General features: G+C 39.2%; 5 protein-coding genes across 6 annotated transcripts; all 5 read left to right on the top strand.

Annotated features, from left to right (window-relative positions):
* Positions 1-339: 339 nt before the first annotated feature.
* RB195_020981 (uncharacterized protein) lies at positions 340-693 on the top strand (the record flags this gene model as incomplete). Its single annotated transcript, XM_064189573.1, has 2 exons — positions 340-431; positions 495-693. 2 exons carry the CDS (start codon positions 340-342, stop codon positions 691-693), a joined length of 291 nt encoding a protein of 96 aa, XP_064045454.1.
* Positions 694-2,296: 1,603 nt separating this feature from the next.
* On the top strand, positions 2,297-2,542 carry RB195_020980 (uncharacterized protein; the record flags this gene model as incomplete). The annotated part of the gene is made up of 1 exon (XM_064189572.1): positions 2,297-2,542. The coding sequence occupies one exon, from the start codon at positions 2,297-2,299 to the stop codon at positions 2,540-2,542; it is 246 nt and encodes an 81-aa protein (XP_064045453.1).
* Positions 2,543-4,379: 1,837 nt separating this feature from the next.
* RB195_020979 (uncharacterized protein) lies at positions 4,380-11,320 on the top strand (the record flags this gene model as incomplete). 2 transcript variants are annotated; one of them, XM_064189570.1, is made up of 11 exons in its annotated part: positions 4,380-4,409; positions 6,057-6,159; positions 6,770-6,941; positions 7,006-7,108; positions 7,226-7,321; positions 7,592-7,666; positions 9,342-9,428; positions 9,481-9,550; positions 10,105-10,268; positions 11,022-11,092; positions 11,218-11,320. In XM_064189570.1, 11 exons carry the CDS (start codon positions 4,380-4,382, stop codon positions 11,318-11,320), a joined length of 1,074 nt encoding a protein of 357 aa, XP_064045451.1. The 2 variants fall into 2 exon arrangements, with proteins under 2 accessions (XP_064045451.1, XP_064045452.1); XM_064189571.1 differs by lacking the exon at positions 4,380-4,409 and having other exon boundaries at positions 6,060-6,159.
* A 5,361-nt stretch (positions 11,321-16,681) lies between these two features.
* RB195_020978 (uncharacterized protein) lies at positions 16,682-21,200 on the top strand (the record flags this gene model as incomplete). Its single annotated transcript, XM_064189569.1, has 10 exons — positions 16,682-16,781; positions 17,249-17,420; positions 17,482-17,557; positions 18,174-18,269; positions 18,743-18,817; positions 19,282-19,368; positions 19,420-19,489; positions 20,407-20,570; positions 20,923-20,993; positions 21,098-21,200. The coding sequence occupies 10 exons, from the start codon at positions 16,682-16,684 to the stop codon at positions 21,198-21,200; spliced, it is 1,014 nt and encodes a 337-aa protein (XP_064045450.1).
* A 1,033-nt stretch (positions 21,201-22,233) lies between these two features.
* On the top strand, positions 22,234-23,462 carry RB195_020977 (uncharacterized protein; the record flags this gene model as incomplete). Its single annotated transcript, XM_064189568.1, has 5 exons — positions 22,234-22,309; positions 22,385-22,488; positions 22,543-22,650; positions 22,719-22,801; positions 23,357-23,462. The coding sequence occupies 5 exons, from the start codon at positions 22,234-22,236 to the stop codon at positions 23,460-23,462; spliced, it is 477 nt and encodes a 158-aa protein (XP_064045449.1).
* Between the last annotated feature and the right edge of the window lie 1,236 nt (positions 23,463-24,698).

The following is a 24,698-nucleotide window of genomic DNA, read 5'->3' as shown; positions in this document are numbered from 1 at the left end:
ACCATAAAAATTTCTCGGAACGGTGACCTATTAGGGTTTTTACAGCAACAAAAGTAGTTTTTTTGTGACTGTATGTTTGCATGTTCTGTAGCTTGCTGCACTGTACTAATACTATAAACTTCGAAACCTAGAGAGAGTTTTCAAAATTGTTTTCAATGATTTAGAGAAAATGGAGAAAGAAAGAAAGTGACAGTAAGAAAGTACCGAGAAAGTAATACGCAAAAATTGAAAACGTGACACCTTTCGAACAGATTTGTGATGCTCATAAAAAGGAAAATTTTTTCAAGAAAATTGTTGACCTTACGAGAAATCTCCGAACATTTCCAAGATTTTTTAGGTATGAAACGGCACACTCTCTGTCTTTTGTTAAGCTTGTTAGCAGCTTTTTCTGAAGTCGTGCCTTCTACTCAGAGTCCTGTTGCTTCAACGAGGTTTGTTGGGTTTCTGACAACTCTTGTCATCGTTAGTACCATTTTTGTTATCAGCAATTTCAGTGACCCACTACCTCGTGTGAAACGAGGGTGGGGCTATGGCGGTTGGGGCGGCGGAGGCCCTTGGGGTTATTATGGAAGAGGATTCGGCTTTGGAGGTCCATTTGGAGGCGGCTTTGGAGGTCCCTTTGGAGGTGGCTACGGATATCGTCCGTATGGATTTGGAGGATTTGGAGGCGGTCCATTTGGATTTTTTGGATAAGATCATTTGGACTATATATCATTCGCAGCTCAAGACCTCGTAGCGTAAACTCACGTTGTCTGATTAATGTTCTGATGGGTCACGATATGTAGAATAACAGTGGATTTTCTCATATTTTATCTTATCTTATTCTACATATCTTATCTTAAGTATCTTACGTCTTCATTTGTTACTTTTTTTTTGAAATCGAGAATACTGCTACCAATCTACTTTTGAATTTTTAAACCACGAACAACATTTTAAACATACGAACGGAAAGGAGCATATGTAGGAAAAGAAAACATCTGTATTGGGTGCATAATGCTTACTTAAGAAAGTAAATTTGAATAGTGTACTGTGTAATGTCGAGTACAATTGTAAACAAGAATGTACGAACACTCCAAAAAATTAAAACATTTCAATGAGTCATGGGGAAGTAACTTGTTCGAGAAAAAGTTCGAAAACTATCTAGAACGTGCTGATGCTTAAGAAATTTAACGTGGTATGAATTTCTAAAAATAAAGTTGAGGAGAAAAGAGCAGAGATGAAAAACACGGCAAATTTCCCAAGAAACGCATGAGACATGAAAAATTCACCGCAGAACCTTTTTTGTCGCTGAAAGGTCACGGAAAGAGCAAATTAAAATTTCGTTGTAAACGCACTTCAAACATAAACAGGCATAGCGGATTTTTGACTGTAAACATCCAGTATTTGCAAACCATTTCCCGAAATCCCGCTTAAAATTCTCAGATTGAGGAAGAGTCTCAAAATTTTACAGTTGTCATGAGAGAGACATTGGATAGACTATGAGGAATATAGGTGTTTCTAAAAAAAGTGCTATAGGCAGTTTCTGTACTGAACAGTTCTTGGATAAAATCAGCAACGCAGAATATCAGTCGCGAAATCACTGCGAAACATCACTTAAACAACAACAAAATCACTATCACTGCGAAACATACTATGAACAGGTGTGAGATATTAAATAAACGGATAAAAGTCACTGACGTATCAATCCACTTGGGATGCGCCAACGCGTTTTAGTGCAAATCGTAATCGTTGAGATTTTGGAACGCGTCTTGGCCTATACAATGACCTGCGGGGGCCAGCCGATCATCAAGTCAGTGTCTTTATGGTTCCAGACAAGCCTGCTAACAATTTATCGACCTCGGCAGGACGAAAGGCTTTGTTTGCACTAGGGCGGTTTCGACCATACAAGGGACCTCTAACCGACTGCGCCACATCCTCTCTATTTTAGATATTAGAGAGTAGTAAAAGGTTCTGAGTGTTTTCGCTAGAAACGCTTCAAAAAATGTCCCTTATCAGTCTTACGTTCGATGGAGTCAGTTGTATGTCGCAGCGTTCCATAATGGAGGCAAAGAAGGAGAGGATTCGATAAATTGTTCAGCACCATTACGATTAAGATGAAAAGTATCGAAAACAACAACAAACCTGTGGATCAACCGATTCCGTTCCGGTAATATGGACGTCGAAGATGAGATACGCTCTGGTAGGTCAATCGTCGGAAAAGTGTTTGTCGATAAAGTCACGGAAATCGTCAAATCGGACCCGTCTTCTATTGTCGAGGGCTCAAAATTAGCCAGAAAACTGTTTAAACCCTTTTCTCATGAAGAAGATCGATGTATGTGTGCAACACGGATTGACGCAAAAGAACCTTTTGGATCGAATTGATGCCTGCGATTCTCTGCTGAAATTTAACGAAATCGACCCATCATTGATGCGAATGGTGACCGCCGATCAAACACAGACCACATACGAGAACAAAACCCAAAAAGAATTGTGGTTCTATCGCGGCGAGCTGGCCCAAACGATCGTCAAGCCTGGATTAACAGCCAAGAAGGTTTTGCTGTGAGTTAGGTGGGAGCTGGAGGGAATCATCCATTCTGAGCTCTTCCCATCGGACAAAACACTCAGTTCGAATCTCTGCTGTCAACATTTGACCTTGAAGCGGGCGATTGACCAGAAGCGGCCAGAATTCGCCAATCGGAAAGGTATTTGGTTCCATCAAGGTAATACCAGGCCGCTCACAACTTTAACGGGACGTCAGACGCTTTGAAAGCCAGGATAGGTGGTTCTGCCGCACCAACCTTCCAGTCCAGTCCTGGCACCAGGCGACTATCACCATTTAAAGCATCTCTTTTTTTCTTGATGGCACAAAACTGGGCTCAAGAGAAGCTTGTGAAAATGAGGTACCCAGGACTTTTGCTACTAAGGACTAGGAAATCTTCAATTGCGGAATTTTGAAACTGCCATCAAAATCAACAAAACTTTCGAACGCCACCTATTTGATCCGTGTCGGTTAGTCCTAACCATGTTAATTCTATCGTCGAAATAAAGCGAAAAAGCGCTGAGAACTTTTTATTTTCCACCTAGTGTTATGAGAGCATGAAATTCATTACATGGTTGTTCAAATAGGAGCGATTAATGCCTACCGAAAGATTCAAGAGATTACATCCTGAGAATAACATCATGTCAAGAATTTCCTTTTATAGAAACTATGTATAAATGAAAATTTTCCGAGTTTTTTTCTTTTTCCCGCCTGCCTCTTATCTGTGTCGCTTTCTTCCGTCGACACGTATAAGTCGCATTGATCCAAAAATGATGATTTTTCCCGTTTTTGTGCTTTTTTGACCAGGTATCGATACTACAAGGAACGTTTCACCTCTCCCTGTTACAGATTTTTCCTGTATAATTGCAGACACTATCATATTTTTCCAATTTTTTGACTTTTTAAAACTACTTTTCCGATCCTAACTAAGCTTTTTTTCAGTCTTTGTGCGATTTTCGTTTGTTCGTCCTCTATCGTTTCATTGCGTATTCACATCGTTTTTTATTAACATATCTTATCTGTGCTTATGCTTACAATTTGTTTGTCAAACGTTTCATCATTTCTTTTTCTGCTATAAAAACCCCTCCCTCGCTACTGATACTGATTAGAATCGAGGAGGACATTTCCCTTTTGTCGCTTATGAATTCGTGATTAGGTACATCGCATCAGTGCCTTTTTTGCTCTTCCTGTTATTCCGGATAACGAATTAAAATAAGCAGAAGAGTACAGCGATATGCTAAGAAACTCCTTACCGTCTTGGAGCAGCAATAGCACTTTCTTCTTTTTATCTTTACCCTATTAAGATTAAATGTTTGCTCTTAGAAGTTATGAAGGGGATAGACAATGTTGGTTTCTTCACCCAAATCACAATAATTTCGAGCGTTAGTTGAAACCCCCGAATCTGAGGTGGCACGGATTTCAGGTGAAGCATTCGTTTACGGGATCGTAGATTATGGAGAGAGGGGTGATTCCGTCAATTTCTTTCTAATTGCCGTGAAAAACAGCCCGGAAGATGCGGCGCAAGCACAACACTGGCGCGCTCCAATCGAACTCATTGTAGAAAATAGCGCAACGGAACGCCCGAAACCGAATCTTCCGAGCGGTTTTTACGGAAACTAGAAAGAAATGCACGGTATCACCCTCCTTCCCATAATCTACGATCCTGCATAACCCACCTAAAACTCGCACCACCTCAGATTCGTGGGGTGATGCCTTTAAGGAACACACAAAACCAATTAATGTATTTTTCTAACCTTTTTTTAGCTCAGTTTCTTAGCTTATTTTGACTCTTACTAATTTTCTTTTATTTCGTTGTTCACCGCCACATAGTCTGAGTGTTGCATCGCGGTTCAAACTGCCGATGATCGATTGTGGTTGGGGGAGTGTTGAGGTAATTGAACAACGATTTGAACAAAAAGCGGCCTTCATTTTATTTTCCTCCTCCCTATCGCTCGCACTCCTACATCTCCTACACTTCTTCTTATTCGATCCGAATTCATCCAACTAAAAGTATACGTGAGAAATCGATTGATGTGATTCATTGACTTTTTTTTTTTTGCTCATCTGAACAATCTCGACATAAAGTCATGGATTGAAAGAACGTTAGCACGTTTTTAAACTGGATCATCGCATACAAAGAGTTTTAAAGCCCTAAACCTTCAATCAATCAGTCAATCTTTAATGACTTTCGTTTTTTCTGCATGCAAAAACATCACTAATTTGTAGGAGTTCTAGGGATATTCTTTATAATTCTTTGTAATGTATTGTTTCTCTTCATTCTTTGTATTCATGCTCTTTATTTCTTTGTATTCATCTTAAAAAAAAGCTGAACCCTCATCTGTGTGGATCTCTACTGCAACGCTTGTCAAGTACATTTCACCTGAGTAGTGGAAATGTCCTCTGCCAGAGGAGAACGGAAGCTGTCACCTTGTTGTTTTTACTGGTTCGTGGCAATATACAAAAATTGGTTCCTAAACCCTGTTGGGTCTGCGTTGAATGCTTTTTTCTGTTCTGTTTTTTTTTGTGTTTTTCCCAGAGCAGCTTTAGAGATCCACCGTTGCAGTCACAGGAATTGTTCACCTGCGCATGGGTTACTCTTTCGTTGAAACAACTTCTTCTTGAGGTGAAATTAAAACGCTAATACACTATGTAGCTTTACATAAATAATACCGAGTATTTATTAAGTTATTTTTTTATGTGCTTCCTGTTGTTTTGTTGTTGTGGTGTCGTCGTTTTCCGTTGATTTTTCTTTTATTTTTTTTAGGTTTGTAGTTTTCATGTCTGAGTCATGCAAATAAGTAGTGGTTTAAAAGCTCCTTTTCTGCTCTATAAAACCTCAACCGTAGTTTTTAAGTCTCATAATTTGTTTCTAAATTTGAGAAATGAAATACCGAGTCATCAGAGAACAGCGTTTTTAATATTTGCTGTTGTTCGGTTTTAATCGACCACAAAAAGTTACCGAACCGGCTCTCGAGTAATTGGTTTTGTGTATGGATGAGGTTCGAGTTCTCTCCTCGTAGCGCTCTTTCTCGTCTCTTCAGTTGGTGCTCGTCAAAAACGGATGAGCGATTGGTGTGTGGAGTGTCTTGCGGTCCGAATTTATCATTTTTGAGCTTTGTGGACCATTGTTTAGCAGTACTCTAGCGTAGAGCACCTTTTCACCACAAACAATAGAAAAATATCTCGAGGCGCCTCGGTGAATCTTCGGATTCGAAGTGTTGTTTTCCAAGTGTTTTTTTTTCGAATATAAATCCAATTTCTCTTCTCCAAAATTTGAAAACAAATACTCTGCTTTTGAAAAAAAATTGTTGAACTTTTGCAGAGCAAAAAAAAGAAGCCTTCAAATTATGTACGTGACTAGCGGTAAAATAAGCATGTAGAGAAAATTATGGAATAACCTAATAGAATAATAGAGAACTAGAGAACAACGTTAACTGGTGCAGTCAATTTTCTTCACTCCTTTCCTTCATCGCTGTATTTCTCTTTTTTTCACATGTTTTTCATAGATCCTTTGTCTGCATCGTTTTTCCTTCTCCAGAAAATGTCACGTGAATCAATGGCTCTTACTGGTGATGAGATAATCGGCAATACTCCACTTCTAAAATTGAACAAAATCACCAAAGGACTAGACGCTACTATTGGTAAGAATGTGTAATTTACAGTTTACATTTCTTTAAACAGTATTTCTACGTCTATTTTTTTCTAAATTTTTGGAGAAAATCTAATTGAAATATTTAAATCTTAAAAGCAGCAAACCACGTAACTGACGATATTGGTATTTCTCCACTAGAAAAGATAGGATTAAGCGTCACGAGTGCAAAGACAATCATGCTCATTTCCTCTAATTATTTTGAAAAATAGCGTGGAGAACGTTCGAATTTTCCCACGAGACACCTGACAACGTGTCACTTACGTGCAGGTCTCCTCATGCAGCGTCTGCCCGCGAACAGGAGAGGTAGCGCCAGCAGCTCCCCCAGATTGTCCGCTAGCTGTAAGACGCGGTGCGTATGTCTGTGCTCGCATACATGACACGTTGTCAGGTGCCTCGTTTTGAAATTCTACCGGGAAACGATTTTCTCACGCCATTTTTTCCAGTGCAGGAAAAATTAAGCGTGATTGCGCTACTCGTAATCCACGCGGCTAACTGTGTCTACTCGTGAAGAGATCCAACATCGTCAATTCCAGATGCTGTTTCAAAGATGTTGACCTACTCAGACTCTTTTCTCCTCTTAAAATGTGTTGTTCATACAGCGGTAAAACTCGAGTATATGAATCCAGCTGGATCCGTAAAGGACCGCATTGCTTTCAATATGATTGAAACGGCCGAGAAAGAGGGGAAAATAACTCCCGGCAAGTCGGTTCTGATCGAACCAACCAGCGGAAATACGGGTATAGCGCTGGCGTATTGCGCTGTTATCAAAGGGTAAGCTGGAATCCACATAAATTAATTTGTCAGACAAAACACTGGCTTATGAGTAATTGTTCAGCTACAAGTTGATCCTGGTCATGCCATCTACGATGAGTATCGAGCGGCGAGCACTACTTAAAGCCTACGGTGCTGAGATGAGTTTTCCAAAACCTCTGGGATCTGTTGGTAAAAGTGACGGAACCAAACGTTTCGTTTTTCCTCGGAAAACCCCAAAGATTTATCGCATCTATCGCATTTTTGTTATGGAAGATTTGAAAGATTCTTCATGATGATTGCAGGTTGTGCTCACTGATCCTGAAATGACGTTGGAGCAAGTCATTGAGCGGGCAAAGGAACTAGCAGCGGCGATACCAAACTCTTATATTTTAGATCAGGTGGTGTTCAAATAATCATTTCTGTATATATTAGATCCTTTCAATTCTTACCACAGAAGTATACGTAAGCATGAGACTGACATTTGAATTTGACCAGACCTTTTCTACTGGATTTTCTGAAATGCAGGAGCGCCTGTGCGCTAATTTCTGAGCCGGCGTCTTCGTCGCGTACGCAAACAGTACCAGGAAGTCAGAAACAGGGGATATGAACATATTTTAACAAAACGAAGAAACAAATGAATCGAAGGAATTTCCTCTTTCCACTTTTAGTTTTCCAATCCATCTAATCCAGCAGCTCACTATCGTACCACTGGACCAGAAATCTGGAAACAGACAAATGGAAAGGTAACTTCCATACTTCTACTCCTAGATCATCCATGTAGATTTGTAGTCATCTAATGCCTTCTTCATGAGGTTTGCTTTGGATTATAATTGTCATAGGGAAATTGTCAGATTATGTAGTCTATGGCAAGCACAAAATTGCGCACTTTATTTCTGGAAAAAAAACCTCTCAAGGATGAAAAATGCATCTTAGAACCGGATTGTGAAAGTGCGAAATTGTCCAAACCTTGGCAACCTTGCGATCACTTGTGGAAGGGGAAACATCATGTTAGTCATCCTAATTTCATCAGAACACGAGTAATTCCCCGTTCGAAGAGTGCCTCAGTTAACTCAATCGCCGGCCTGGAATTATCGAGTGATGCCTGTATCTTCGCCGAGGCATAGTTGAACACAGCTCCAACAACCTCGACGTTTGGCGAGAGCTCACACAGAATCCATACCCATTCGTCATTGCTCCATAGTCGGCGAGATTTCGCGTCTCATTCCTGGCGTACCTTCTCGACACCGAGTGATCCGAGCAATCCCAAGTGATGACACCGAACAACCCGAGTACCCTCATGTCCGGTAGTAGAGCGTAACAAAACGTAGAGTCGTCATTGTTCCATAGCCTGCGAGAGTTGTTTCCAAAAGTTCTATCCCACCTTTGTATATAAGGCTTATTTGAGTTCTGTTTTGTGTTGTTCTAGACGACAACATCTTTTTGCAGCGTTTGAATTCCCTCCGCCATATATCTGTGCAAGTTTTATAGTCATATGCTATGAAAGTATGCTCAAATGCCTGATTGTGTTTGGTATAAGCGGGCGACAGGTAGCAATCAAACTCGCAAATCCGGCCCCAATAGAAGAGTAAGCCTAGGAGATGTTCAAAATACCAGCGTGAACGTCTACTAAATCACACAGCCTACCTTCCTCAATACCGCGCCACGACTCTGCTTACCGTTTAATCGTTTTATGATTCAGAGAGGCAACTCCAAACCTGATATCTGAGACAGGTAGACACGACACAAGGCCGGAAACCTTACATTAGTAAGCACATGGGTCAGGGAACATTATTTCAGTAGAACAAAATATGTAGTGGAACATCGTGCACCGCCATCGAAAGAGGCTTAGGAAAATCGTCTTCCCCTATTTTCTCATATACTAAGGAGAGCAGCAAGACGTCGTGTTAATCTTAATCGTCTTGTTAATCGTGTACTGAGGATTCTCTCGAATTGAAGTTGGAATAGGCCACTGTGCCGATAACGGAAGTTCTGGTCTAAGGTGGTGAAAAAAGACTTGATGGATAGGCAGTTCAGGCGAGATTTCGTTTCGCAGTGTATGGAGCTGCTACGAATGGTTCTGTACGAGCTCTTGCTGAAGATCGAGAAGATTGGGCAGAGGTATGCTTAAGGACCCACCTCGGCCAAGATGCGGGCAATCGCCCCAGGCGATAATGTCAGGTCGAATAAGTCATGCAGTGAAGATGAGACACCGTTTCAAGCTTTGTCGCTCACCACATCGCACACCTGAAATGAGCAGCTCATGAAAAATTGTTTAAATGAACAAATAAATTGCAACACAGTTACAATTAATTACAACAAATTTGAAAGAACAACCTCCCAATTAGGTAGCTTGAGGAAAAATCGGGAGATGTTAATCGTCAGTGTAATTATCTGATTTAATTTTACTATTGCTATCAGATCGACATCGTTTGCTTCGGTGTGGGTACGGGAGGTACCTTGACTGGTGTAGGACGATATCTCAAGGAGAAGAACCCAAATATTCAGGTACGCTTTGCCGTATACTTCGTGAAAAATCATCTGAAGACCGATAATCCAGGTTTATGCAGTGGAACCATTCGAATCATCGGTCCTTAATGGGCTACCAGGTGGTCATCATAAGATACAAGGTACGTAGTATTTTCACAAAGAATATGGAGCATTATAAAAGCGATTTGACCGTTTGTACACCCTTTTCTGTACTGATTTTATTTTTTTCACTCGCGGAAACTGGATTGACTCACTTGAAAATATAGCAGTTATGTAGACTATGTGTGCCTTATTTACACATTTGTGTATCTTCCGAACTTTTTGACCTCAAGACCCTTTCTAACCAGTCTAACTTTACTATCTTCTGACAAAACGGTAATTGGGTTCCACTTGTAGTCAAGTCAAGTCAAAACGACTTGAAGCCCAGTGCAGTCAAAGAGGCGTTCGAAGCGGAACGACGGAGTGGAGCGGTTGCCGTGGAGCTGGTACTACTCATTGGGACTGCAGAGATGAGAGTCCCACCTTGACTGGATCCGCCACAGCTCCAAGGCGCCACATCGAGCGCACTGGCTTCAACCGGGCGTTTTGATCCGACCGTGGAGCGCCGCGGTGCACCATCGGATGCTTTGCGATTGAACGCGTTCGGCGCGGACTTCACGATAGTCATATGTCCACTTATTTTGTAAAATTTGAGGCATCGGTGCTGGAATGATCCCAGAAGTGCTCGATCGTTCTTTGTTCACTGAAGCTGTGCGCGTACACTCTGATGATGCTATTGCTATGGCGAAGAGGCTAGCCAAGGAAGAGGCGATCCTTGGTGGAATATCGTCCGGCGCAAATGTTTGCGCGGCGATCGAGGTACGGCTTTCATCCATACCTATCTCTCTAGCTCTATCCACATACCTGATATCTCTGAATCTATAGTTCTAAATACCTATAAACAGAAGGCGGAGCGAAAACCAAGGATTTTTGAAATAATAATAAAATCTTCAATTTTTGCTCTGAAAGGAACAAAACAAGATAAGTAAGAATATAACATTTCGATGACTCATGAAAGGAAAATTACATCTGGGATGTGATGTCCGTTTTCGTTCCTGGATTGTTCTGGTCGGTGAAGAAATTGACCTCCACTCTTTCCAGCTTTGCACTACATTCAGGATCAAGCGGCTTTCTCTCCTTATTATTCACTATCCTATTCCAGAAATTATTAGCCTAACGTAAAATTGTGTAATGAGTGAGAACGGAGTTATTTAGACTAATATTGAATCTCCGATGGAATCCACGCTGAGTCCACTTTTCGAATTCGTCACTTCTGACATAACAATCATACGCGAATGCGCTAATGTCCACGGCTCTATCATGACAACTGAAAGTAAAATAATATGGCGCTGATCCTGTAACACAGTGCAGCACGATCCTTCAGTTCGAATCCGCGAGTAACATCCCCATTTCAAAAACACTTCGTTCCAGCGCCGCACCCTGTATGACTGTATTTTTCTGTGTCGATATCATTTCGTATTTGACAATGCATTTTAGTTTTCTGTATTTTAGCTCAATAACAAAAGCAGTTGTCATTATAATTAATCGTTCAAATGTGCAGAATTTTTTTAGCTTGCAAAACGCCCAGAAAATAAAGGAAAGCTAATAGTCACAACTATTAATAGTTTTGGAGAACGTTACCTGTAAGTAGTTATTTACTATTAGTATTTATTTAGTTATTTTTTTAAGAAGAATTTCAAGTTTATAAGTGATTAGAGAGCATTATTTATGATGTTCACTGCTCTTCAAATTTCGTTCTTGATTCCAGATCCACTGTTTTATATGCGGATATACGTGAAAAAGCGGCAGCTATGGACCAAATGTCACTTGAGGAATCCATAACGGTGGCGAAAACGTTCCTCGGAAATTAGCGTCGTGATTTCATGAACATATTTCACTTACATTAATGTAGCTGTTCTCAATAAATCGCTTATTATCATAAAATCGCAAATCAAAGAGTGATCGTCATATGTTCTTTGAAGTTTATTCTCAGCGTCCATGCTCATCATAATTATTAGAATTTCCCAGATGTCGATCAAACGCTCAACGTTGTTCCTCATGGAAGAGTTACAACTCCGAGAGCAGGGTTTCGTAGCTCCAGGAAAGCTTATCTTGGTATTAGAAGGAATTATGGACAAAAGATAGAGCGACGTTTAAATTTTTCAACCTTTTTTTTCGTGCTTTCTCGTAGTTTTCACAGGAATATGACGGAATTTCTAAGAAGATACTGGGTAATGTGATTGTTAATGATTGCAGAAATTCCGTAAGACTTATCTTGTGTATTTAAACTATTCAGTTAAACGGAAAAAGACAAGATACAACCCTATGGGAACCCTCAATGATACCATGGTTTGCAATATCTCATGGATAAACTATCGTCAACACTTTAATTTACATTGATGAGACTCCTAAGTCAAAAAAAAAACAATCCATCAAATCGATGAATGATGATCGCTGACTATTCGGCTGACTATAACACTATCTGAAATGTCCTTGCTGTTGAATTAAAAAAAATTAAAAAAGTACAAAAAGGAAACAAGCGACCTAATAATGCAGAGAAAACTTGTGAAGAAATAGTCCGAAAACCACAATTTTCCGAACTTTCCGAATTTTGCCTTTATCCTTGTACATAGTAACTCTTTGTGGATACATCATACCGTAAAATTAATCGCTTTCCACAAGTCCTCAAAAGCAGAAATAAAGTGATACTACATATTTGCGGAAATTTGAGAGATTGAGGAAAAAAAGGATTTTTGAGGAATTTGTACATATTTGTTAAAAAAAAAACTTTCTTATTTATCTTTTCATTTTTGCCTTAGATGTTTTTTCGAGTAGTTGACGCTAAGTGTTGCGCAGCAGAAATTTTCTTCTAACACCCTTAGATTTTTTCGTACTTCGCCGATTCCATTCAAACTAGTTACGTGCAATATTTTTATGTTTCTCGCTATTTGCAATTTGTTTGTGAGAAACCAGTATTTGGTGTCTCAGTCTTCTTTTTCTGGTACTTTCTGCACCTAATGAGACACCATTCTGGAACGTTCCAGAAATAACGTATACAACAGTTATGTACTAGCCTTTTACTATGAAGGTTCAGAGACATCCTCTGGAAATTAAAAGTCACTCTGTTATCATACATCTGCAGGATTTGCATCCTTGAGGAATTCTTGCATAGTGTTTCAGAAACACTTTAAAACATTGTTCTGTTCTTTTAGATTGTTGACAAATTTAAACTGCTTTAACTTTAATTATTTTTTTTATTTTACAACTTCACTCAGCAGAAATAGCAGTAAGTAGTAATTAGAGACAATCCCATAGAAAATTCGATTTTAAAAGAATTGTTTCAGGAAAAAGAAAGGCCAAGGAAAAATGCAGCGAGATATGAATGGATTAGGTAAACATCAATGAGGGAGACGAAAAAAAAAAAGACTTGTGAACGGATGCAGTAAGTATGAACTGCACTTGATAAAAATGAAAAAAGTTGAAATTTTTCCCGGTGAAATAGAAAGGTATATTTAATTTTATTGCGTTTGAACAATATAAGGATAGAAACTTAGCGCTGCAGTCATGCTTGAATTTATGGGACTCCTTTCTATTCAGTTTTTCTTTCAATGAAATCCTTTAGGTTTCCCAGTGACTTAGTCACTGGGAACTGTAATTCTCATAAATTATGCCATTTAAAGCCAAGTGATGCGATACGGATGATCGAAAAACCAGTTCCTTGTTTTCCGCGACTATTATGTAATCACGTACGCTTCGTGGAGTACGCAATACGTTGATTGAAGATCACTATCACTCGTGGTCTTCTATCTATAGTCTCGTTACATTAATGGATTCCTCATGATTACTTTGTGCGCCGTTGATAATCTCACCATGTTTTAGAATCAAATCGATCGATGTATTCTATGCAAAGAAAAACAGCTTCAGAGTAAAATTTTAATTGATAACATTAAATTTTCATGAGGCCCATTGTCAACACTCACAAATCTGGGTCAATGCCAATTTTTTTACGTGATCGTGGCTGGGATCCGAAAAGTCAATAGATTCTCTCGAGGAAACATCTTTTCGACTTTTACGTTAATAGTTCCATTCATTAGCTTACTCCTCAAGAACTAATAAGGTAACGTTCTGGAGTGAGATGAGATCAGCAGCGTCAGAACACAGATGATCGGAGGTTAAATTCAGATCTCTTGACCTCTTATTCTAATTTGTACTTTTCTGATGTACCAGAGTAAAGAGTAAGCGAGTAAGGCACAGGTCAGAACCAGTCCAATGTCCAAAAAATTTGCAGAAGAATTAGAAGCGAACAAAACTCAGCTGTCAGATCTTTGGTCTTACTTCCGTGCTCATCCGCTTACAAAAAGATATTGGAGTGAGAGTTTTTTCTCCGAAATAGAACTCTGAAATGTTCAAATTTCTAATGCTTTCGTCGATGACAGGTCGATTAGCGCAAAGATCAACGCGTTTTGGTGACTGATTGCCGATCAATGTTAGATAAATGTTGATCGCCGATCGCAGACCGCCTTGTTGAAAATTGTTGTGGTCGATGGCGCATTTTTTTTTATTAGTAATTGAAGAATTAAACAAATTATCTAATGTTTCCTATCTTTTTCTGTGGATTCCTATTAAATCTTCTTGTACATATTTTTCATAGCAATATTATCAAGTGAAGCACAGACATACGTGGTCGTCGTGGTGTTTTTTCCCGAAAATTGTCACAGAAATCCTAGTTCGCAGCAGTTTATAAAGGGGTCTGTAGCTCCATGACCTACCTTTTTGTTCTCCCTTTTTGTTCTGGTTCTCAGTTTCTCTTTATAGCACTGTGATACTCGACATTATAAATATTTATGGGCTTTGTTTCTCTCCATTCTATACCGTTCAATGAAAATATCTTCAGAAATTGACAATAAAATCTCCTAGAATGTACTTTATTGGTAAGAGAAGTGGAAATATTTTTCCTTAACTTGCAAATGAACATCACTTCAGAGATATTTGAGTTAGTAAGATTTACCGAGTTAATAGTTAAGATTTAACGGGACTTTTTAATCTATGTCACATCCACATAAAATGACCAACGTTTGCTTAGTGGAATTAATCTGGTGGCAGATAAATCCCAATATTTGCTTGTATTCCGACCAATTTTATCTCTCCATTGTTAGCATTCAACGTTAATTTCGTTTTGTCGTGCAGCACTTAACGAAAATTCCCTTCATTTGCGTGAATGGGTTTCCTTCAGCGTTCACTTCACCTGTCAATCGCCGTTTCGTAAAACCTCTGTTGAACGATTTCAATTTTAGAAAAACGTTGTAGCTATTAAAGTTTCGTTTTTCCGCTCATCTTTCGACCTTCCAATGCGCTGTGAAAAGATGATAGTTCGTTAGCGCAAGGTCGAATCTAAATTGGATAGTGGGCGCAGCTAGAACCTCTCGACCTAAACGTTCTTTCGAGGATAGGTCAGCGATGCAGTGGATTTGAACGAGTTGCCGTTTTTAACCACTGAGTTCTCCTTTGTTAATTCATTTACTGCAGGAAATTAAATACAATCCGGTTAAGATGTAAATAACACAGCAGTATTTTTATCATTGTCAGCGTTATACGTCTGTGTCTTACTTTTGTTATTTTTAAAAGCGACATGATGACCCACTGCCAAAAACTAGTCTACAGGGAATTTGCAGTGTTTATTTAATCTTTTAGTCGAAAACACAAAAAAGATTCTCTTAGCGAGTTCACCTTATTACTCTTCAATACTACAGTTAACCCCGCTCTCGTAAAAGTGTTCCAACACTGAAGAACATGTATGCTCGTCTTCATCAGACATAACTGATGCTTTTCCTCATAATTAAAAATTTATTCTGCACTTCCACGATCTTTTTTGCTGAGACGCTGTGTAGTTGGTGCTTCTGCTGTGCGAGAATCAACCTTAGAAAACCGTTGAAATCTCAAAATTTCGTCGTAGGCAAACATGTTTTTTTCACAATGCTCTCTCATTTTCGACTAATTTCTTCAATATTAATCTTGTATAGCCGTTATCTTTTCTATGTAACTTTTCTATGCGACTCTCCTCAATTTCCGACGAGTTCTCGTTGGAAATTGAAACTTCCGCAGAATTCTCCCCTCTTCGTAGAACAACTCCACGAAGGAAAACTATTTCACTTCTCGCAACTCTAAAAATATAAAGGATCATATAAACTGAAAACCGCTGGAAAATTATAATTTCCGTTCCTGCTTCTAAAAAAATTATGTATATTCCTCTGTTGACTACATAGTCCACTTTGCAGAATATTTCCCCCACGAGAAATTCGCTTCATTTCGGTGAACGGTGCAAAAATTTTTCAAACTGCTACAATTAGTTGGCAGTAGGCTCAATCGCAAAGTTTCTACGAAGCGTTTTGTCTCTTAGCAAAAAAAATTTCGTTACGTTTACCGAAATTAGGAAAATGGTAACAAATTTTATAGAATTAGCAATATTTATCGTAGCAGAGTTTATGGCGTACAGTGTGTTCGCTAAATACGTACTCGATTCCTTTAAACGAGCAACAGTAGGATAACTTTTACAGTAAAGCGGTTAGCGAGATCTGTTTCCTAAAAAGTGCAGTTCTTCCAAGTTATCCATTATTACTATGGAATGGCGACTAGATCTGAACGCATTACTGTTGAATGGGTTGTCCTTTTTCCTGAACACTAACCTTACGGTTGTAATGGTATTCGACAGGTAACTGTTGGTCGGGGGTTAGCTACCAGCTAAAGACTTCCTATTCCATATCCCTTCTCCTCGCTGTCGATCCCTCCAGTTTTCTTTAGGTAAACGAGACATTAGTTTTAGCTGCTCATAGGAACAAAAAAGTGTAGTTTTGATCAAATTGTATTTTGTGGCACAGGCGAAAACTGATCCTCGAACAGGAGCCATTGACGAAATCCGCTGAATATTTAAATTATGTACGAAAGTACCTTTCATAAAACTCTTAAGAATTTCCAACTGAGTATAGAGAAATTGTGCTACTCGCTCACTGAAATCAGATTTCCTTAAAGCAACGTCGAAGAGCGGATAAAATCGCATTAAGCGAATTCTTGACTATGGGTGAGGGGGAAAGGTGGGACCTTGATGGGACAACTTCACTCTCTTTCATGAGGGTTTGGCGTCGACGTTTTTGCTTCTTTCGTTGTTTATTTCTTCATGTATTTTTAGAAATGCATAAACTATAACAACGGTCTCTATCCTTTCTTATCTTCAGATAATGTCGCGTGAGACGATGGCTTTATCTGGTGGTGATGTGATCGGCAACACTCCACTTTTAAAATTGAATAAGGTTACCGAAGGATTAGAAGCAACAATTGGTAAGGATTTATTTCCACAAACGGGTTTGTAGAAGAGTAATAGGGTTCTTATGCATTGCTTATCGGAGGAATAACCTTCGCTTGTGCAAAATCTCTTACGAGAACTGGTCTCCACATATGTAGACGTCGGTAAACGCTTTCCACTCTTTCCTGATCTCTTCATAAGGTCTATCATAGATTGAACAATGATAGCATCGATCAGCATTGCCATGCTACCACTCTTCGCGAATTTCTTCATGGACTAGCAATGTGCTTCCTTTTTGTAATTAACAAACAAGATTTATAACATTAGGGCATTTTTTCTTTTCACAATAGCTAAGTTTTCTCAAAATACTCGATTTATCTGAGCAGTCTTTGACAAAAATAAAGGAAATTACATGTTCGTACAGCGACCAGTTCTCGCCGAAAAAAAGGTGCAACGAATTTTGAGAAAAAGCATGCCCAGAATGTGATGGTGGCATTTGCAGCTGTAAAACTCGAGTACATGAATCCGGCCGGATCGGTAAAGGACCGCATCGCCTTCAATATGATTGAAACTGCTGAGAAAGAGGGAAAAATAACTCCCGGAAAAACGGTACTGATCGAGCCGACCAGCGGGAATATGGGCATAGCGTTGGCATATTGTGCTGCCCTGAAAGGGTGAGCTGGATCCCATGGATTCATGTGTGATAAATATATAGTTCAACAGCAATTCGTTTAGCTACAAGTTAATTTTGACGATGCCGTCATCGATGAGTGTTGAACGGCGAGCACTTCTGAAGGCTTACGGTGCAGAGGTAAGTCTGTCGAAAACTAGTTCTAAAAATATTAAAAGCAATAAATGTCCTTGAAAAATCCATACTAAAAACTTACAAAATAAATGTAAGAAATCTGGAATTGTTACTATCAATAGAACTCTGAAAGAGAATAAAATGTTTGAAAAAAAAACGAAATCTGCTGTAGTTAGTTGACTTGGCCCATGTCCAAGACTTGATTTTGTACAAGCGACATCTTTTTCTCGCGAAATCCCCAACCACTTAAACTATACGACGAAAACTGGTACACAAGTGCCCCATGATATGATTTTTATCCGAACGCAATATGTCAACCAGTCTGCGCAACACATTTCACGTCTTTTACAGGCGATATGTAATGGGCCTCGTCTGACATAGTTGGGCTATAGGCGGTCCCAAAACGAACACTTTAAATCCCTTGTGGACCTCTTCACAAAGCTACAACAGTATTAAGGAGTTTTAGGCTCGTTTATCCTCACGGAGCAACGCTCTACATCCAGTTTTCTCCGTGAAGAGTGGAAATTTCTGTCATTTTACGACATTCTTTGCATAAGAACCACAAAAAAGATGTGAAAGTTGTCAAGTTTTAGCAATATTCCAGAGGACTCATCACTTTCAGGTTGTGCTCACCGATCCTGCAATCGCTGTGAAGGGAGCCATCGAGCGGGCAAAGGAATTGGCGGCGCTGATACCGAATTCACATATTTTGAATCAGGTACCGTTCAGTCTGACGTAATAGTATAGAACGGAGACGTCTTCAGACCCCGCCAGGTCCTCTTCCCCGGACCCTGCAGGTTCGGCCAGGACCTCGTCGTCTCTCCGCTTTTGATGAAGAATACAGATTATGGAAGCAGATACGTAAATAGGAGAAAATAAACTAAAACGAATTTGAAGACTTGTAGGATATAAATGAGAAACAGGACCCAAAATTGTTACCACTCCTTATTCTGATCTATTTATTCCTTTCATCCCATTATATTTATTTTGCTTGTCCAAACTCAAAAAATTGGTCAATTAATTGATTATAATATTAATTGAATGGAAACAAATCAAGTACACCGCGTCGAAGTAATAAATAAAATAAAAGAGCGCATTCGGGAAAGTATTTGTATGTAGAAATAAATGAATACCCCCCTAAGATGTCTACGTTTCACTCGTGTCCTATTTTGTTGCAGGTTGTGTTTTCAGTTTGCTAATCCTGCTAATCCTGAAGCCCACTACCGTACGACCGGACCTGAGATTTGGAAGCAGACAGATGGGAAGGTAAAAAAAAAAAAACTAGTAACCTTCCAATAACTGCTCATGATCCATATTAAGGTATTATTAGGCATGCGTATGTCAGGGTATTTTAATAACCCGTATTTACTACGGAAACACCGCAGAAAGCACACTTAACTAAAACTGATTAAAGAAATTTGAGGGCGTGACTCATTTTGAGGGAAAAAAAAGAGTAGAATGACCGCATTCATAATTGACTCTTTTGAGTTCTGCTCCATTCTGCTCCCAGTAGCAGTTCACTTATTTTCTACGACGGGTTAGGGGTGTTAGAATGAAACTTTGTTGAAAATGAGGGAAACATCGCGAGGGAAGTGACCGCTGAATTTTTGTCGCCTTCGATCATGACCATCCATAAATATCAGAAGAGTGAATCATGTTTCTAATAGTACCAGTTTTTGTAGCGATCCTAGTTTTTAGTTTAATGATCCACCGACAAACTTTGTATTCAGGTCGACCTCGTTTGCTTCGGTGTGGGCTCGGGAGGGACCTGCACCGGTGTGGGACGGTATCTCAAGGAGCAGAACCCAAATATTCAGGTGCATTTCTTCTGGATTCGGTGGGTAGCGAAGTGAGTGCAGATACTTCAGGTGCATCCAGTCGAACCATTCGAATCATCTGTTATCAATGGGCTACCGCATAGTCCGCATAAGATACAAGGTACAGGCGATCATTCGAATCCACATGGATTCAATCAAGACTGATAAAGCAAAGTGGAGGGAAAGTATATATCAAACAAGGGAAAGATGCTGCGTTGCGGCAGACGCGTCGCGCTCACACAGCTGAACACACACACATAGACTTACCTGAAACATTGCAAAAGAATTTTACAGTTGTTACACGTCTTCGCTTTTACATTTGCAGAAAATATTGATTCAGTTAAAATACGTTAGTTGTGTGGTTTATGTGTACTTTTTTCCTTGAAGATCGGAGTATTCTACAAGATAAAGTACTTAGCGTGAACTGCTACTTATATTCGGAAAAAGTGGAGGGATGCTGAACTCGCGTCAAGGAACATTCGGCTGGTAAAAGGTGTGAAAGTTCGATGATACCATTAGGATGGCACAAAAATGAAAGAACTGATGGAAATGAGTTTGAAATAAAGTGTCGGATATAAATTCGCTGGATCACCAGTCCCGCCAGCCGGTGAGACTTTTCAGCTTCTTTCGTTGTTTTGAGTTCTTGCGTGGTGCACTTAGAACGATATCGAGGCCTGGCAAGGAAAGTGGGGGAGTTCTGACGGGATATCCACAGCATCAAAAACCTCAAAACATTTCGAGTCCTTTGATAAGGATGAGATTGACGAAACATCACTCCATAAATATGGTTTCAAAAGCATCTCGTCGGTAAATGAAGGAAATGTAAATCCAGTTCACAATGCCGAAAATTCGACTAGAGCGTAATTGGAGATTTTAGGTACATTACTCGTTTTTTTACACAAATGTCAGGACATTCAATCTTTGGAAATTATCGTTCAAGATCAATTTTGCTATCTATAAGCAAGTGTAGTATTAATGAGGGTTCAGTTTCAGTACGTCAGTTTTGTGGCCACGGGCTATTTTGATTTATAATTTCAGGCATGGGTATTGGTATGATCCCAGAAGTGCTCGATCGTTCTCTGTTCACCGAGGCTCTTCGTGTCCATTCCGATGATGCTATTGCCATGGCGAAGAGGCTAGCCAAGGAAGAGGCGATCCTTGGTGGAATATCGTCCGGCGCAAATGTTTGTGCTGCAATGCAGGTACAACCATTACAATTTTTGTTTCACCCTATTTTCTTCTTCCAGAAATTTCCGGCTGAACTTTTGGAGAAAAAGTAGTGTAAATGTGTAGCTTATGTGAAGCATTTATCAATGTGTTATACTTCAAATGCTAGCTTACTTGCTCTCAGCCATCAGGGCCGTCATAAATGTAAGCTCTGTGATGTAAGCGTTATTTCTACCATACAAAAATCGAAGTCACAGTTCGTTGTATCCTGTCGCTGACAATTTTTTTCAACTACAGAAAAAAAATGGAAGGAGTATACGATTTGAAAACAATTTTGAATTGAACTAATTCAAAACTAGCAATCTGCCGATTTGTTGAACGTTTCAGCTCGCAAAACGTCCGGAAAATAAAGGGAAATTAATCGTTACCACCGTGAATAGTTATGGAGAACGTTATCTGTAAGTCCTAGCACTTATTATCAATAAATTCTTGTTGATTTGAAAATTATTACGAATTCATAGTTTATTTTTAAGATGTCTTTAATGTATATGTTCGATTTCAGATCCACAGCGTTGTACGCTGATATACGTGAAAAAGCTGCTGCGATGGACCAAATGTCACTTGAGGAATCCATAGCGGCAGTGAAAGTGTTCCTTGGGAATTAAATCCGTGTTTTTCCAGTTATATTGACCATTTTTTATAATAAATTTTTGACCATCTTTTAATCAATATGCATATTTTCCATGATTTTTAGGTGTTACAGCAATTTGATGTCCGTAAGCCTGATAGTTTAGAACCAGATCGTCCATGGGATCTTGGTCTCGGGAACGGGGTTAAAGGTGGATATAGATGAGGGTCTATCATTTTTTCTCCATCCGCTTTTGCAAGATGGCCTCCACTTTATTGCAATCAAATATTTCTGACGATGGTTCTCAAATTTGGACTCCTTACGTAGATCTGCAAAAAACGACACTTATGTGTGTCGAGGCAAAGGTGTCATTTCATAATACATTTATTTTTATTTACTTGTTCATTTATTTTTTTTAAATACACAGCCAGGATTGCAAATATCGCTATTTTTGACTACATTATCTTAATTTGAAACGCAAGAGTATTATAAATGAAGTAGTGAATAAACAAGGAAATAATATTGGTTATATCGTAAATAAGAAGTGCTATTATAATAGCGCATTGAAAATGTCTTCAGAATAAGCATAATTTGCTTAATTTTTCAAAATATGCAAAGAGTTTGAAAATTCCATTTATTTGTAAGCAAACACCGCATCTTTCCAATTTCTCTTCTGTTTTTGAGGAGATGCATTCAGAAAATGTTGACGAATAATCTGAGGCAGCTCAAAAAAGTAGTTGGATTCTACTCTGCTACTCGAGTAACTAGTAATTAATTATTAATAAAGAAGTGATAGGAAATAATAAACAATAGCAATAACAACAAATAATTTTAAAAATTGCCAATAAGTTAGAAGAGAAGAAGTTAAATCACATTGATAATTTAAAGATTCTTTTGGCTTTCGCTAACTCGTAACAAAAACCTCTTTGTTGAGTTGAGGGGTTTTCCTGACATGGCCCGCAAATTGACTTCTCTTAGAACAACTACTTCTCTATCATCCACAATACCTTTATCCTAGGATAATGCATTCCACTATCTGGTAGTTATTCTGAGTATGTTTCATTCCGGGCATGTATCACAAGGTTCTCTACGTGTGTACATTCGTATCTGTTTCCTATGCAATTTGGCCGCGTGGAATAAAGCCAGGCAAACTGTGTTTTCCTTTTATTCTTGGCAAAATAAAAGTCCCCTGAACAGTTCCCGACTATCCACTATGTTTAGGCGAAAGCGCTGCTCTCGATCTCGTTATGCGAGTATCCAGAATGACTTCTAAGGATCTCAACTATATCCGCAATCTTCAATTTTGGGGGAAAAATGACGATGAGGTGGGTAAAAGCGCACGTGCAGAAGAAAACACCAATTAGTATATACCATTGTAGATTCTGGAGCAAGTAAGACGTGACGATCCGATCCTTTACGAGAAAATAACGAAACTACGTGCTAAATACGTGAAATTATCCAGTGAAGCTAGGGATTATATAGATGATGTAATTTTTACCGTCCTTTACTTTTTCATACCCCCGCACAAAATTAAACTTTTTTTGGATGTTTGTAGGTGTTTCGTATGGCCGTGGAACATACCCGCTCATTCAATATAGAACAATATTTCACACCAGAACAAATTGGTGAAGCTATACGGTAGGCGAGCGTGGACAATGATTTGCAACGCTAACAACGAGAATCTTTTGATAGATTCCAATAATTTCTATGAAATGACGACACAATCCATTTGAGAATGTAAAAGTCCTGAACGAAGAATATTCCGCTCCTAGTGGCCAAATTTCAGCATGGTAGATGAGCCGTAGATCATATTCCCATATTGTAGAGCAAAAAAAAGTTCTCTGGAACGAAGACTGCGCGTCCGCACCATCCCGCCAATCCGCCTCCGCCTTCTGCAGGGACAAATTGGGAAAAAATGACCTTTGAATTTGTTCCCGTTTACGTAATTGCTCCTCCGACATTGCTTTTTCCGATTTTTTCATGTGCTTTGTTTTGAAAATTCTAGCTACTTGGAAAAATTGAGAACTCTATAGATTAGTTGTGTAGGCGAATGGTTGTGTTCAAAGTTATGTTGAGAAATGAGGCAAATTTTCCACAGAAAAAGTTCCAGAAATTCGACGAGAAAAGCCTGCTTTTCTCTTCGAATTTGTCTTCTCGTCGTAGGTACTGTGCTCTTAAATAAACTAGTTTAAGGCTTGTTGGACAGTACAAAAACCTTCCTTTTCGCCTAGAACTAGAGAAAGCGTTCCCTGATATTGATGCTTATCCGCCGTTGATTGAAAACTACAACGACGTATAACAGTTCAGAAAATGTTCAGGTCAGTTTTAGAATATGTTAAATATAAATCTAAAAACACAAAATCAAGGTCCATAAGAATTTCGATTTCGGTTAGATTTCCTGAACAAAAAAGAATGTTTCGGATTTCTCGTGGGATCTAAGTGTCTATAGACAAATAATTCCTGGTTTATACAAATTGGAAACGAGTAAATAGTCCAATGAGCGAGTGTAACGACATAAATCGGATATAGTAGGGTCATAACGGTGAAGATGCGTAGGTGGCTGCGTTCGAAGCGGTGCGGTGGAGCGTAGCGGTCAGGGTCGAGTGGGGACGCATGCTAACACTTCTCGCCACTGCACTTCGCAACGGTCCCACCTCGATTCCGACCGCTATATCCGCTGCTTAAACATAAGCATAAACATACATTATGTCTGGATAGCATTGAAGCCGAATTATATTATACAGTGTATGGAAATTTTATAGTGGGGCTTGGAACGTCTCATCATAGGACCACAGTTACATAAAGTTTCAGTGGTAGAAGAAGAATGCATTTTCTCCTTTCCAATGAATGGACAGTTTTTTTTTCATACGAATTGCTTTCGCCAAATCTCATTTGTACTATTACCATAGTCATCAATTCTGTTTTTTCCAGACTTCTTCCACTTTTTTTTCTTCCACTTCATCAACAACTTCCACCAACCGTTGAAGATCGAGTTACTGAATTTTTCTGAAGTGATTTTCTTGCACTGCGCAGAACTGTGTTGTGTAGTTTCCCGAATAAAGAAGATTTTTTCATATTTTCACGATTTTTTTTTCATAACTTTTGATTTTCCTTTTTTTTGCAATGTCTGGGTGACCTGAACAATATGATGTGGCTCGCCCTATTCTTTATTATGATGTATTGTGTTTTTCCTTGGAATTAAGAGAAGAAAAGAACTACCAAGAAACTGCAGACACTTCATTTTAGGTCCTCCTCACTCATTAATATATGAATTTACCCTGGAAACATAAGATATCCTAAGAGTTCTCATTGAACCTCGAACAATACTTCCTCTTCCTTGTGATAAAAACAAATCGAGAAAACGAACGGAACCTTTCCAGAGCGTCACACATGGGAATCGAGGAAACTAGGAATAAACACGACACCATTGCAACAATACGGTATTAAAGGACTGGACTTTCTCGCCTCACCAGTTCCCGCGACGAATACCATAACACTCCGTGCCGGCGGCCGCAGCCATTTCGTGTTGTTCTTC

Source organism: Necator americanus, chromosome II (assembly GCF_031761385.1).
Source record: "Necator americanus strain Aroian chromosome II, whole genome shotgun sequence".
NCBI classification, from domain to species: Eukaryota; Metazoa; Nematoda; class Chromadorea; order Rhabditida; family Ancylostomatidae; genus Necator; species Necator americanus.
Note: the sequence above shows the minus strand (reverse complement) of the source record. Positions and strands in the feature narration are given on the sequence as shown.